The 15593-nt window shown below is 43.6% G+C and overlaps 2 protein-coding genes and 1 long non-coding RNA gene across 3 annotated transcripts in view; 2 read left to right on the top strand and 1 right to left on the bottom strand.

Annotated features, from left to right (window-relative positions):
* LOC142101380 (uncharacterized) overlaps window positions 1-15593 on the bottom strand; it is a 535334-nt gene that overhangs the window by 14355 nt on the left and 505386 nt on the right. The window lies entirely within an intron of this gene.
* The window catches only part of CARD9 (caspase recruitment domain family member 9), a 56590-nt gene that overhangs the window by 35823 nt on the left and 5174 nt on the right, over window positions 1-15593 (top strand). The window contains exons 7-12 of the mRNA XM_075185841.1: window positions 556-681; window positions 2974-3159; window positions 9845-9886; window positions 10642-10693; window positions 12650-12714; window positions 14570-14646. Of these exons, the coding sequence (XP_075041942.1) occupies window positions 556-681; window positions 2974-3159; window positions 9845-9886; window positions 10642-10693; window positions 12650-12714; window positions 14570-14646 (548 nt within the window). The remainder of the gene's footprint in view (window positions 1-555; window positions 682-2973; window positions 3160-9844; window positions 9887-10641; window positions 10694-12649; window positions 12715-14569; window positions 14647-15593) is intronic.
* On the top strand, window positions 4219-8802 carry LOC142101378 (uncharacterized). The gene is made up of 4 exons (XM_075185840.1): window positions 4219-4729; window positions 4813-4857; window positions 4904-5592; window positions 8108-8802. The coding sequence occupies exons 1-4, from the start codon at window positions 4301-4303 to the stop codon at window positions 8151-8153; spliced, it is 1209 nt and encodes a 402-aa protein (XP_075041941.1). The 5' UTR covers window positions 4219-4300; the 3' UTR covers window positions 8154-8802.

The following is a 15593-nucleotide window of genomic DNA, read 5'->3' as shown; positions in this document are numbered from 1 at the left end:
CTGCTGGCCCCGACCTTAATCAATCTGCCTGTTCAGCGGTGTGTAATGTGTTGGTGCTTTCTAAATAAAGGTAATTAACTATGTTGTACGTCAGAGTTGGATCGGATGTATTCTCTTGAATATTGGTTCATGTCAGAACATAGCTGCACGTCACAGGTGCGCTGTAAGAGTCCTGTATTGTCATGCATGTCAGTGTAATGTAATCCATTTTATCCAGGGTTATGGGAGCCTGTCCTGGCTCCTGTTAGCAGGTTGTGGTTACTCCAGGATGCAGCTTTTATCACACACGTCTTCTCCATCGATAACTCGCTGCCGGCCGGAGTGCAGACAGCACTCTCAGTTGTGGGGGGAGTTATTCTTGGTGCCACCATGAATGATTATATAACATGAAAATGCACTAACCTTGAACAAAGTGTCTCTCTGATATGAGAGTATATTTGGTGAGCGAAATGTATTTTGTTTTACTTATAAAGTGAATGTTTTGTGAATTGCTGGGACAGTTCCCTGGTGCATTTGAGACTCTTTAATATAACAAATGACTGTTTTGTTCCTCAGTACTTGGAAGAGAAAGAGGTTTTGGAACTTCAGTGCACAACTCTGAAGAAAGACTCAAAAATGTACAAAGAACGTATTGAGATTATATTACAGCAGATGGAGGAAGTTTGCATAGAACGGAACCTGGTATGAAACTGCTGAATCGCCTAAAATTGTATGTGTGTCCTTAAGTGAATAAAATGATTTCTGCTACACACAGTGGAGGCAGCCATGTTGCAGTCTTTATCAGACGTGACTGAGGCATGCTGCTGACCAGCTCCATCCAGCGGTTTGTGCAAACTGTTGCTTCCCCACAGACACTGACATCTTGGCATGCAAATCCATGCACTTCTCTGCAGAAAAGCAGGAGCAAACGCAGGATTTGTAGAGAGGGGTTTCCACGCCACACCTCCAGTGGGCATGACCAACATGCATGGGGGCGTGGCTATAATATTAGACAGTGCTTGGCTGCTCTCCAACTCTTCTTATCCCCATCATATAAACGGGCAATGCCGCGTGCACTACTGTTAGGTGCATGCAGCTCATCCTTTTTGAGCAGAGCCGTGTGAAGTGAGACATACCTCCCAGCTCTCCCTATAGTCAGGACAAAGTCCTGAGTGTGTCAGAACAGTTGTCAGACTGTCCTGCTACCTGCTCTTGATGCTTTCACTACTTGTTGCTGCTACTCGTGTCCTAAGCTCAGTTGCTGCTTGTCTGGATCCTGGAATGTTGGCTCCCTGTTTGGAAAAAGGACAGGTACATGATATAGAAATCCCAGCAATACGTAACCATAGTAGGCCTCCCTCCCCCAAAGCAGCCCGATATTAAATCAAAAGCCACGTTTAATAATTAGGCCTCCCAGCAACCAACCCGGACAGTAAATTAGTCATTCACCTTTAATTAAAATATTTATTTCCCCCCAAACAACTCAAACATTAAATTAATAGTAATTACATTTAATAAATAAACCTATTTTCTCCCAAACCTTAAATAATTAGCATTCACTTTAAAATATAACAATCCTTCTCAAACTCAGCCACACATTCAATTAACAGCACCCAAAGCACCCCAGCATTAAATGAATAGTCCCATCTTCCCACCATTAATAGGTCGGCCATAACCCCACTATTGAAATAAATATTCCCAACCTTCACCCCACCAATAAATTAAAAGCTCACTCTCAACCTACTTTTAAAATTAATATTTCACACTCCATCCACATCACATAAATTACCTCCCTACACTTACATTAAACCCCCCCCCCTCTCCCCCACACTTTTATTAAGTCCCTCCAAGCCTATGCTTACAAAGGAACTATTGTACTTATACATTAAATCCCCCACCTACATTAAAAGCACATGAGAACCCCCCCCCCCCCCACACACACACACACACACACACACACACACACACACACACACACACACACACACACACACACACACTTACACACTTACCCTCTTCATCTAGAGCTGTGCCTTTTTTTGTAATCAGTCCCTGCCCCTGTGGATATTAGAGTCTAAATTCTCTACTACACATACATGCCTACATACACATGTACACACATACGCACACACACATACTGCGACAAAGGGAGTGGTAAGCCACAGGCCTCTAAGAGAGGAGTTAGGTGTTCAGCTGACAGTCTGCAAGGCAAAGCTGCAGACAGAATTATATAACAGTGCACCTAGTTTAAAGATATACAAGTGGAGGGCATATGTGTGACAAAATAATAGTATAGACTGTGACTTAACATATTTTGAGGTGTTTTTCCACAGCTAACAGCAGCTGACAGGGTGTGTATGCAGTGAGACTTATCAAGAGGAGCACCTGTAGAGAACTCCTTTATAAAGACCAGGTGGGAGTGTCACCCGTCTGTCGAGCTAGGGATATGGGAGGAGTGTAAAGTATTTAAGCCTGAGTTGTTCAATATGTAGATGTGACTGATGCTGAACAAGTTGGCTGGCGACTAGGGAGTTGGTCTCTGTTAACTTAGCGTTAGGGTCACTAGAAAGTGGGTGGCACTTTGCTTTATTTGTAAGGATGGCAAAGTAGCTCATAACTCAAAGTATAAGCAATATGTTGTGGTGTGTGCATCATCAGAATGGTGTCACAATACATACACACACACTTACACACACACACTTACACACACACACTTACACACACACATACACACACACACACACACACTTACACACATAATGAGGTTTGGTAAGTTTTTGAGCGGGGCCTTCTTACCTCTCTGTCTGTATTATACAGTATTGTTTATTACTATGTTAAAGCGCTACGGAATTTGTATATCTATATAAATAAATGATGATGATGATGATGATGGGTCACTAATGGCGCAGTAAATCTTTTCATATCCATCTCATTCCCTGTATTTGATTACAGTCCCCACCTTTGTTGATGGTCTTTTCCTTTCTCACGCCCTAGGCCATCGCTACGAGGGAAGAGTTCCACACACACTACGCCAAGAGTCTTCTGGAAAAAGACTTGTATCGGAAACAGATCCGAGAACTGGGGGAGAAATGTGATGATCTTCAGATCCAGTTATTTAGGAGCGAGGAAACATTATTAGCCCTGGAGACAAAGCTAAAAAGGAAAGAATCAGCAGCGCTGGTACAGAAAACATAATACCTCAGTACTATCATTTATAGTATAAGAGTCCATATGTCTAAGTCTTGTAGCGTTCTTCACTGCTCTGGAATCAGCAATTTCCAGAACTGAGGACTCACTGTTGTTGCTTTTTTTGAAAATGTTCGGTTGATGAATAAAACCTCTCTATAGAGTGACACCAACAGGCTACGGGAAAGTCCTCCACTACATTTAGGAACATTTAGAGATTGTGGGCTGTAGAGTTGGAAACATTTGCGCTGTTAACATAGGAGTAACAATTCTGTCACCAAAACCCATAATTCGTGGGTTACCACTTTAAATATTGAATGGGAATCTTCTTTCCTGCAGTAGTCCAAATGAAAATGACGATTGTTCTGAACAGACGTCCATGATAAAATACAATGTAGTAACGATCCTAAGAGCTGGAGGTGTCAGTATGCAAACATATCATCACTGTATCTACACCAGCTCTCCAGCACCTGCCTGAAGTGTTATCAGGACATGCATAGAAGTCTAATTTGTTGTATCTCCAGAGGACGTGCTACACTTCCATGCACACAACTGTACTGTGTGACTGCTCATATCCTCCTATCCAGGCTGAACAAATCTATCTTGGTGCACAGTGCAGAAGGGAAGTGTGTACTTCCACATACTAAATATAAGCCCAGGCACCATATGCATGAGTTTGACTTCATGGCAATTATTCATATGATGTACAAAAACAATACATACAACCAGGAATAACATTTAAGTGTGAGGGTGTACTGGAGTAATGTGAATGTTATATCCTCCCACCTACCCTACTCCACCTATACTACTCACACTGGTACACCCTCACACCTACCCTCCTCCACCTATACTACTCACACTGGTACACCCTCACACCTACCCTACTCCCACCTACCCTAATCCCACCTTTACTACTCACACTGGTACACGCTCGCACCTATCCTACTCCAATCTATACTACTCACACTGGTACACCCTCACACCTACCCTACTCCCACCTATACTACTCACACTGGTACACCCTCACACCTACCCTCCTCCACCTATACTACTCACTGGTACACCCTCACACCTACCCTACTCCCACCTATACTACTCACACTGGTACACCCTCACACCTACCCTACTCTCACCTATGCTACTCACACTGGTACATCCTCACACCTACCCTACTCCCACCTATACTACTCACACTGGTACACCCTCACACCTACCCTCCTCCACCTATACTACTCACACTGGTACACCCTCACACCTACCCTCCTCCACCTATACTACTCACACTGGTACACCCTCACACCTACCCTCCTCCACCTATACTACTCACACTGGTACACCCTCACACCTACCCTACTCCACCTATACTACTCACACTGGTACACCTACCCTACTCCCACCTATACCACTCCCACTGGTACACCCTCACACCTACCCTCCTCCACCTATACTACTCACACTGGTACACCCTCACACCTACCCTACTCCCACCTATACTACTCACACTGGTACACCCTCACACCTACCCTCCTCCACCTATACTACTCACACTGGTACACCCTCACACCTACCCTACTCCACCTATACTACTCACACTGGTACACCTACCCTACTCCCACCTATACCACTCCCACTGGTACACCCTCACACCTACCCTCCTCCACCTATACTACTCACACTGGTACACCCTCACACCTACCCTACTCCCACCTATACCACTCCCACTGGTACACCCTCACACCTACCCTCCTCCACCTATACTACTCACACTGGTACACCCTCACACCTACCCTACTCCCACCTATACTACTCACACTGGTACACCTACCCTACTCCACCTATACCACTCACACTGGTACACCCTCACACCTACCCTCCTCCACCTATACTACTCACACTGGTACACCCTCACACCTACCCTACTCCCACCTATACTACTCACACTGGTACACCCTCACACCTACCCTCCTCCACCTATACTACTCACACTGGTACACCCTCACACCTACCCTACTCCCACCTATACTACTCACACTGGTACACCCTCACACCTACCCTACTCCACCTATACTACTCACACTGGTACACCCTCACACCTACCCTCCTCCACCTATACTACTCACACTGGTACACCCTCACACCTACCCTACTCCCACCTATACTACTCACACTGGTACACCCTCACACCTACCCTACTCCAACCTATACTACTCACACTGGTACACCCTCACACCTACCCTCCTCCACCTATGCTACTCACACTGGTTCACCCTCACACCTACCCTACTCCAACCTATACTACTCACACTGGTACACTCTCACACCTACCCTACTCCCACCTATACTACTCACACTGGTACACCCTCACACCTACCCTACTCCCACCTATACTACTCACACTGGTACACCCTCACACCTATACTACTCACACTGGTACACCCTCACACCTACCCTCCTCCACCTATATTACTCACACTGGTACACCCTCACACCTACCCTACTCCCACCTATACTACTCACACTGGTACACTCTCACACCTACCCTACTCCCACCTATACTACTCACACTGGTACACCCTCACACCTACCCTACTCCCACCTATACTACTCACACTGGTACACCCTCACACCTACCCTCCTCCACCTATACTACTCACACTGGTACACCCTCACACCTACCCTACTCCACCTATACTACTCACACTGGTACACCCTCACACCTACCCTACTCCCACCTATACTACTCACACTGGTACACCCTCACACCTACCCTACTCCCACCTATACTACTCCCACTGGTACACCCTCACACCTACCCTACTCCAACCTATACTACTCACACTGGTACACCCTCACACCTACCCTACTCCAACCTATACTACTCACACTGGTACACCCTCACACCTACCCTACTCCCACCTATACTACTCACACTTGTACACCCTCACACCTTCCCTACTCCCACCTATACTACTCACACTGGTACACCCTCACACCTACCCTACTCCCACCTATACTACTCACACTGGTACACCCTCACACCTACCCTACTCCACCTATACTACTCACACTGGTACACCCTCACACCTACCCTACTCCCACCTATACTACTCACACTTGTACACCCTCACACCTACCCTATTCCCACCTATACTACTCACACTGGTACACCCTCACACCTACATTACTCCCACCTATACTACTCACACTGGTACACCCTCACACCTACCCTATTCCCACCTATACTACTCACACTGGTACACCCTCACACCTACATTACTCCCACCTATACTACTCACACTGGTACACCCTCACACCTACATTACTCCCACCTATACTACTCACACTGGTACACCCTCACACCTACCCTACTCCCACCTATACTACTCACACTGGTACACCCTCACACCTACCCTACTCCCACCTATACTACTCACACTGGTACACCCTCACACCTACATTACTCCCACCTATACTACTCACACTGGTACACCCTCACACCTACCCTCCTCCACCTATACTACTCACACTGGTACACCCTCACACCTACCCTACTCCCACCTATACTACTCACACTGGTACACCCTCACACCTACCCTACTCCCACCTATACTACTCACACTGGTACACCCTCACATCTACCCTACTCCCACCTATACTTCTCACACTGGTACACCCTCACACCTACATTACTCCCACCTATACTACTCACACTGGTACACCCTCACACCTACCCTCCTCCACCTATACCACTCACACTGGTACACCCTCACACCTAACATACTCCCACCTATACTACTCACACTGGTACACCCTCACACCTACCCTCTTCCCACCTATACTACTCACACTGGTACACCCTCACACCTACCCTACTCCCACCTATACTACTCACACTGTTACACCCTCACACCTTCCCTACTCCCACCTATACTACTCACACTGGTACACCCTCACACCTTCCCTACTCCCACCTATACTACTCACACTGGTACACCCTCACACCTTCCCTACTCCCACCTATACTACTCACACTGGTACACCCTCACACCTTCCCTACTCCCACCTATACTACTCACACTGGTACACCCTCACACCTTCCCTACTCCCACCTATACTACTCACACTGGTACACCCTCACACCTACCCTACTCCCACCTATACTACTCACACTAGTACACCCTCACACCTCTATACTACTTCAACCTATACTACTCACACTGGTACACCCTCACCCCTACCCTACTACCACCTATACTACTCACACTGGTACACCCTCACACCTTCCCTACTCCCACCTATACTACTCACACTAGTACACCCTCACACCTCTATACTACTTCAACCTATACTACTCACACTGGTACACCCTCACACCTACCCTACTACCACCTATACTACTCACACTGGTACACCCTCACCCCTACCCTACTACCACCTATACTACTCACACTGGTACACCCTCACCCCTACCCTACTACCACCTATACTACTCACACTGGTACACCCTCACCCCTACCCTACTACCACCTATACTACTCACACTGGTACACCCTCACACCTTCCCTACTCCACCTATACTACTCACACTGGTACACCCTCACCCCTACCCTACTCCCACCTATACTACTCACACTAGTACACCCTCACAGCTCTATACTACTTCAACCTATACTACTCACACTGGTACACCCTCACCCCTACCCTACTACCACCTATACTACTCACACTGGTACACCCTCACCCCTACCCTACTACCACCTATACTACTCACACTGGTACACCCTCACCCCTACCCTACTCCCACCTATACTACTCACACTGGTACACCCTCACCCCTACCCTACTACCACCTATACTACTCACACTGGTACACCCTCACCCCTACCCTACTACCACCTATACTACTCACACTGGTACACCCTCACCCCTACCCTACTACCACCTATACTACTCACACTGTTACATGCCTGCCCATACTCTGCCTTTAATAAAATTTCCATTTGTAATCGGTAGATTTAGGTAACCACCGACTGATATATTTACTCCTATAAGTCTGATCAGTTGAGATAAGGAATTCCATAGTGAGTAGCGGTGCAGATAAAATGCTGTAAGCGGAAGTGAGGATATGGAAAGTCAGCGTAGGGAGTGTAGCGACTGGTAGCTCTTTAGGATTTTTGTAACTCTGCAATTTACATAATGTAACAGAAAGCAGGATCATGTATATCGTAGTGACTGGCTCTATCTGTTGGGCATATAAATCAGTAGATGGGATTTTCTGCTTGGAAAACGTTAAGTCAGGTTCCGGGAGAGAAGAGGGAACAAACAGCAAAACTGCACGTTACATTTCTCAAAATACATTTCAGCTATAGTTTGTACAGGGTTTTGAGACATAAAAACAATAAAATATTTATTGAGTAAAGTACCCCTTAAATTATCCTATGCAGAGATTAGTGAATTGTCTGCATACGATCAATCCGTTATATGTTAAGAAACGTGTTCTGTCCACATTCTCTTCAAGCCATGTATTATTCTGTGTAATGTGACTTGTTTTATCTTGTCCCACTAACAATTATTTTATTGTTTTATAATTGTTATTTTCATATGAAGAGTTAAATAAATGAAATTGCTTTCACACTTTTTACAGATTATTTTCTCTGTTCCAGCATGTAATGAGCATTTGACTTTGGCTATCAGTAAACAGCGGTGTTTTACACAGACATAGATGTACAATTAGCTCAATGGGCTGAAATCCTCCACAGCCAATCAGGTGTTTCCGTGGTGTCAGTTTTTGCCAGATTACCACATGTTAGACTAAAGAAAGTGAATATCTCAATGGTTGACATCTATGGTATTTGTATCAAAAGGAAACTATCATGTTGCTATTCTGATTCATTCATTGATCAAAAGCTTTTCTTAAGCCATATATCAAATGTATATACACAAAAATCTCAAGTTCAGGCTAAGTAACCTGAACATATATATTGGTGAATTTAATTAGTATCTCTCTTAAATAACACTCTGAAACAGCCACTTTTAACTGTGGGAGCAAAGGGTAATAGTCTGAGAGTAAGGGGTGTACCCAGGACTGGGGACACGGCTGGATGGATTGGGTTGTGGCTGGATGTGTTAGAGTATATTGAGGTGTGGTCAATTGTATCCTAATTTGGGAATGTTGGGAGGTTAATAATCCAAATATTTATTGGTTTTATAATTTGATTAGAGCTATTAGCCATAGCCCTATTATCCTCCAGACTGTTGAGGGTGCTGCTCTGGATTACCTGCAGGATCTATAACTTACTCCAGTGTGAGTTCATGTGCGTTCTAGAAGCTGCAGATACATTTATACTGATTGAAACATTGTTACTATCCATAAACTAGGACTCTCTGTCTGGTACTTTCAATGTTGCTGAACGTTCAGACTGAGCAGCATAACAGGCTCAGGAACCAGTGTCATCGTACTTCCTGCCCCATTGAGGTGGTAACATCAATGTAAATATCTGGTTCTGGAGTCTACCAGTCCCACAATCCTCTAGGTTGGTTATCATGATGTTTGACAGCAGCTGGAGGCCTTCGGGTGTCCAGTTCTATCCTGGAGGACAGTCCTCTGCTATGGGTCGTCCCAGTGGATGGGTGATTACAACGTAAGACATGAAATAATATGTCTCTTTGTCTTCTCCAGTCCTCTGATGCAGATGAGTTTTCATCACGCAGCTCCCAGGAAGTAAGTACAACACCGACTAGGGGATCATGGGTATTTTCTGACATTTATAATAGTAATTCTGAAAATGATCATGATAGCACGACATCACTCCTATAACGGGACTTTTACCTTCCTTTGGAGTGTGTAATCTGTATGATATCGCTATATGGTCACACGCCTACTATTTGCATTGCACCTCGATCTGGATAAAAAACATTATTGCTTTCTCATGGAACAAACCTAGAACTGTCTGTGACATAAGGATGACCCATAGCTGTCCGTTTCAATTCATGGCTCAGTGATGTCACTGGTTTCTAGTGAAAGATAGGCTGCATTCTCTGCAATGTTGGTTCAGCTGACAAATGACGGCCTCCAGCTGGGTATAATATTGGATGTTGGTGGCTCAGTGGTTAGCACTTTTGCCTCACACCACTGGGTTCATGAGTTCGATTCCCGACCATGGCCTTATCTGTGAGGAGTTTGTATGTTCTCCCCGTGTTTGCGTAGGTTTCCTCCGGGTGCTCCGGTTTCCTCCCACACTCCAGAAATATACTAGTAGGTTAATTGGCTGCTATCAAAATTGTCCTTAGTCTCTCCCGGTCTGTGTGTCTATATTAGGGAATTTAGACTGTAAGCCCCAATGGGGCAGGGACTGATGTGAGTGAGTTCTCTGTACAGCGCTGCGGAATCAGTATATAAATAAATGGTGATGATGATGTTGTATGACTGCGCAGCAGTCTGATATTTTATAACTGATGTTCATTTCTCTCTTTAAGATTAATGCTCAGATTTGCAGCGGTGAACACGAGACACACCATGATGATAATAGTAAGTAATTTAATTTAGTAGCTGGATTAGTGTCAGAGTTTCAAGCTTATACTTAGAATTTCAGAAGACATTGTGACCCATTATAATAAACCAATACTGTAATTTTGTGAATATTATATATATATATATATATATACAGGGTGATTCAAAAGTTGCAGTACACCCTTTTTTTTCAAAAACTCTACAGGAATTGGGCCGATTGGCCGATTTCAAGATGGCGCCCATGTTTGGTACATACCGTAAAAGATAGACCACGTCACCCATACCTTACTGGAGTATTCAGGTTTCCCAATTTCCTGTAGAGTTTTTGAAATAAAAGGGTGTACTGCGACTTTTGAATCACCCTGTAGAGATAGATATATATATATATATATATATATATATATAGAGAGAGAGAGATATAGAGATATAGATATAGATATATATATATACAGCAGTTGGTATTTGTGTACTGAATGGTTCCTGTTGCAACAAATTAGAGTGATGGATGAGGGTCCATATCATTTTTTTTGTATCCCCTGGCCAGGGCCACCATCAGGGGGGTACGGGGGGTACTGTTGTACCGGGCCCGGGCTCACCAGGGGGCCCGGCACAACAGCTTAGCACAGACTTACCTGGGGCCCGCCGCTGGTCTCCGCTATTCTGTCATCAGCCTGGCTGCCAGGCACCAGGATCCGATCGCAGGGGTGGAGGATTCATTCCCCCTGCGATCATGTGATCTGCCTGTGACAGATCTGCCAGGTTGAAGACAGAATAGTGGAGACCAGCGGCGGGCCCCAGGTAAGTATGTGTTGCTCATGGGGGGGGCGCTCATGGGGGGGGGGGCTTATTATTATTATTATTATCTTTGACTTAAAAGGCGCCACAAAGGGTCCGCAGCGCCGTACATTACATATACAGAAAACAGAGAGCCAAGACACAACATAATACAAAAATATATACAAACACAGGTGACTTGATGGGGATGTCTCTTCCCTCTAGGCCGCTTCCCTTTATATGCCTACTATCTCTCTCTGGGTCTAGTTACTTTAGTTAAGTAAATGTTTATTATAGTGCATGGGAAGAGAGTTGTTGAGTGTTTATTTTTTTGTAAAATGAAAAAGTTTGTGAGTATCTTGTATTAGCAAGTGTATCATAACCAGGCATTTATTCTGGCTTTTATACAATCTGTTTGAGAAAACCATTATTATTTATTTGAAGGGACCTTTCACAGGCAGAAATGTGGCACAGCCGTGGGGACATATTTTGCCCCTCCTATGGCATCCTGTAAATATGGTGGTGGAAAGACATGAAGATTCTTGACTATAGAGAATAAATGCATTGTTTGGATCTTTATTAATATTAGTGAAATTTATATTGTAAGTAATATTAAAACCACAAATATCAACTACTATTTAGACCCTTGGACATGCCATAGGAAGCCTCTATCAAAAATATTCCTTTCTGCCAATCCCACCAACCCATATATAGGTTGGCATGTAAGGGGTCAAAGTCAGGTGGCCAGGGCTGTAGAACTAAATAATTGTGCTCTTTAATAAAGCACTTGGAAGCCACAATTAACTGTTAGTCAGGAGATGATCAATGTGATGTCTCTAGAAAATAAGAAACTGTCTCAATCTCTACTTTCATGATGGATGATTGGACATCTAATGCGACTAATATATAATGGAATATGTGTAAAAGTTGGAGAGCGTGGAAGGTGTCTGTTAAATATGAAGGAGGTTAAATGACAAGAGTTTGCAATAATAAATCAATATATTCTGGAAGTTGTGTAGTGAGGGATTCAACACCATGTGTGATGGGCAGGTAATCTGTAAATGAAAGCTGAAATCTGATTGGTTGCTGTGAATTACATCATTGTGCCACTTGAATTGTTTTATTACATATGTCACAATATGTTTTTGATTTGTTTGTTATCACATGAAGACTGATTGTTGCTTTTTCACCTAAACACAGAACAACAGTCCAGACAGATGAACAATAATGCAGATCCCCTTGAGAAATCCAGAATAAATAATAAAGTAAGATCTGCTTTCATTATAACCTCCGTTTGCTGTCAGCCGGGAGATAATATTCTGCTTTTCCCGCTTATTTTCAAGTTGCTGGAATCAAGTAACTGAATACAATTCATTATCAGGGGTTTTCACATTTAGAGACCGGCAACTGTTACTTAACAGATTATATTTCCAGCTCACATCTATGCTTTTCAAGCTGTATCTTGAATTATCAGGCATATATATGTGGTTAAATGACCTGAAGGTGGAGATCCCATTTCATTCAGCTCAGGCTGTTGCAGATGGAAATGCAGAATATGATCAGACAACTGGTCAGTGAAACATGTAACTTGTCATTGACCTGGCTCGTATTTTTATGACAGTTACCATAGTAACAAGGTGGTTCCTTTGCCGGAATATCTGCTCCAACAAAGACTTGGTTCCCCTACTAAACTACTGTGGTTCTCCAGCTGTTGTGGAACTACATTTCCCAGCATGTCCTGCCAGCCACAGACATGTAAAAACCCCAAACTCCTTCTGTAAACTGTAAAAAAACAAAAACATTATAGCACAGCTGTGGTAATACTGGGGTATCTTACTCTCCTTCCACCCACCTGTATGGCCCCCCTGCCGTGTTCATGTGAGAGGACATTTCATATGTCACAGAACTTTGAGGCCTGATGTCCCGGTGTAGATGGAGGAAAGGGCTGAATTACGGTCTATAATCCCTGTGCACGGGAGGGACGTCCTGGGATTTACCCTTCAGGCACTATTTGCCCATTTGTGAGCGCAATTATAGTCAATGAAATTATTTATTTTCAATGTGATTATAAATTGTGAGAGTCTTTGAGGTCTACAAACTTTCAAGCGTTCTCTGAAAACCCACCTCTTCAGACAAGCTTATAATATTCCTCAACCATACTCTTAACCTCACTAGATTACCCTATTACCACCCATTATACAATCCACACAAGACATCAACCCTCTGACAGTCATTGCTGTGTGACTGGATAATATAGCTACTAATCCCTTTGCAATCTGGCTGCAGGGCCCTCTCACCTATGTGTCTGTTTTACCCAGTTTGTTTATTACTGTGATTGTCTCCAATAGTAAAGCGCTTCAGAATATGTTGGTGCTATATAAATAAATGTTGATGATGATGAGGTAGGTTTACTAAAACGTATAAAAATGAAAAGTGGAGGTGTTGCCCATAGCAACCAATTAGACTCTATCATTTATTGGTTGCTATGGGCAACACTTCCACTTTTTATTTTTTAGAGGTTTTAGTATATCCACCCCATTTTGTTTTTTATATGGTGCTTTGTTGTTTACATTTCTTGCTCTCATTTATATTTGTCAATCCAAAAAGTTGATTTAAATCTGTTGGTAGTATAGATAAAGCAGCACAGTGGCTCAGTGGTTAACACTTCTGCCTCACATCACTGGGCTCATGAGTTTGGTTCCTGACCATGGCCTTATCTGTGTTTAATTTTGTATAATTTCCACATATTTGCATGGGATTCCTCCCACACTCCAAAAATATACTAGTTGGTTAATTGGCTGCTGACCAAATTAACATGTGATAGGGACTATAGACTGTAAGCTCCAATGGGGAGGATCGGATGTGAATGGCATCTGTACAGCGCTGTGGAATTGGTGGTGCTATATAAATAAATGGTGATGATAGATGCTGGGACTTGTAGCCCCAACATCTGAGGAATCAAAGCTCAACTATATGTAGTTTATAGTACAAGTGAATTTGCACTTATAGAAATGAAATAACAAAACTTTACCTCATTTTTGTATATACTTTTTCTTTACAAAAGACAATAACAAAACAAATACAGATTCCAGTCTTATAATACATATCCTCCTCCTTCAGGTTCACAGCCCAGTAAAACAAAAACCAGAAACTAACTGCAGGAGAAGGATTAATACAAGTTTTGAACATAACCGCAGGTAACGTATAGGACACTGCACTCTGGAGGGATAATTAAACTGTTATAACTCTCTATCTTAATGTAATGATCTTTTGTAGCCACATATTTCAGAAATAATGGCTTTAGATTTAAAGATGATGAAAGCCGGTATTTAACATTAATAAATATCAATGACTGTGTGCCACTGAGCTGATTAATATACATGAACTATATACATTATCTACATAGGACCTCCATCCTCTCTATCACTCCTCTGCAGAATTTGGAGACAGGTGTCTATAACTGAGCAGGCAGAGAGTGACTGACAACACCTTATATGAAGGGCTGGAGTGTAAATATGACCTCCATGCTCTCTATCACTCCTCTGTAGCAGGTTGGCATTAAATGGAGGCGGGGGGGGGGGGGGCTTTTTTAACTAAACAGTCAGAGAGTCACAAGTTTGAATGCAGTATGTGGATTGGCAACTTCATACAAAGGGTTTGAGCCAGTGTTGTCCTTGGACCACTCTACAGTGTCCACAGTTTATCTGTATGACCCTCATCAGATCCTAAAGATATGGGAGAGGTACTTTACTTTTTAACAGTGCTGCGGTGGAAAATCAGGATAGCACATAACAAAGTGGTTTACCTGCATGGTTCATATCTTTATTTGGGTTTTAGTGTTCCTTTAAATACACAGCCAACTAGACACAGCCCGTCTGTCAGTAATGTGTTGGCTTCTTACCAGGTGAATAGGAGCACTGATGTGTTATCATGTTCTTGTTCTATCTGTGAGAAGACGGATCTCTATCCAGTGTCACTCCGTGGCCTTCACACAATGGAGAATGCAGTTCATCAATTCACTAGGAACAAGGGACCTCTCCAAGACACACCTTGTCTCTGGTCCCCAGTGAATGGACGGGCTTCATTCTTAGTCCCCCACAACATGTCCTCCTCAACTGTGTGTAGGTGAGAGGTGCTCTCTGGT

Source organism: Mixophyes fleayi, chromosome 9 (genome assembly GCF_038048845.1).
Source record: "Mixophyes fleayi isolate aMixFle1 chromosome 9, aMixFle1.hap1, whole genome shotgun sequence".
In the NCBI taxonomy this organism is placed as follows: Eukaryota; Metazoa; Chordata; class Amphibia; order Anura; family Limnodynastidae; genus Mixophyes; species Mixophyes fleayi.
This window is presented reverse-complemented; position numbering and strand designations above follow the sequence as displayed.

Excerpts from the sequence above, each read along its gene's own strand:
- LOC142101378 (XM_075185840.1), top strand. The coding sequence starts at position 4,301 with ATGCTACTCACACTGGTACATCCTCACACCTACCCTACTCCCACCTAT. Across the intron at positions 4,730-4,812 it reads ACACTGGTACACCCTCACAC|CTACCCTCCTCCACCTATAC; the intron begins CTACCCTACTCC and ends ACACCCTCACAC. Across the intron at positions 5,593-8,107 it reads TCACACCTATACTACTCACA|CTATACTACTCACACTGTTA; the intron begins CTGGTACACCCT and ends CCCTACTACCAC.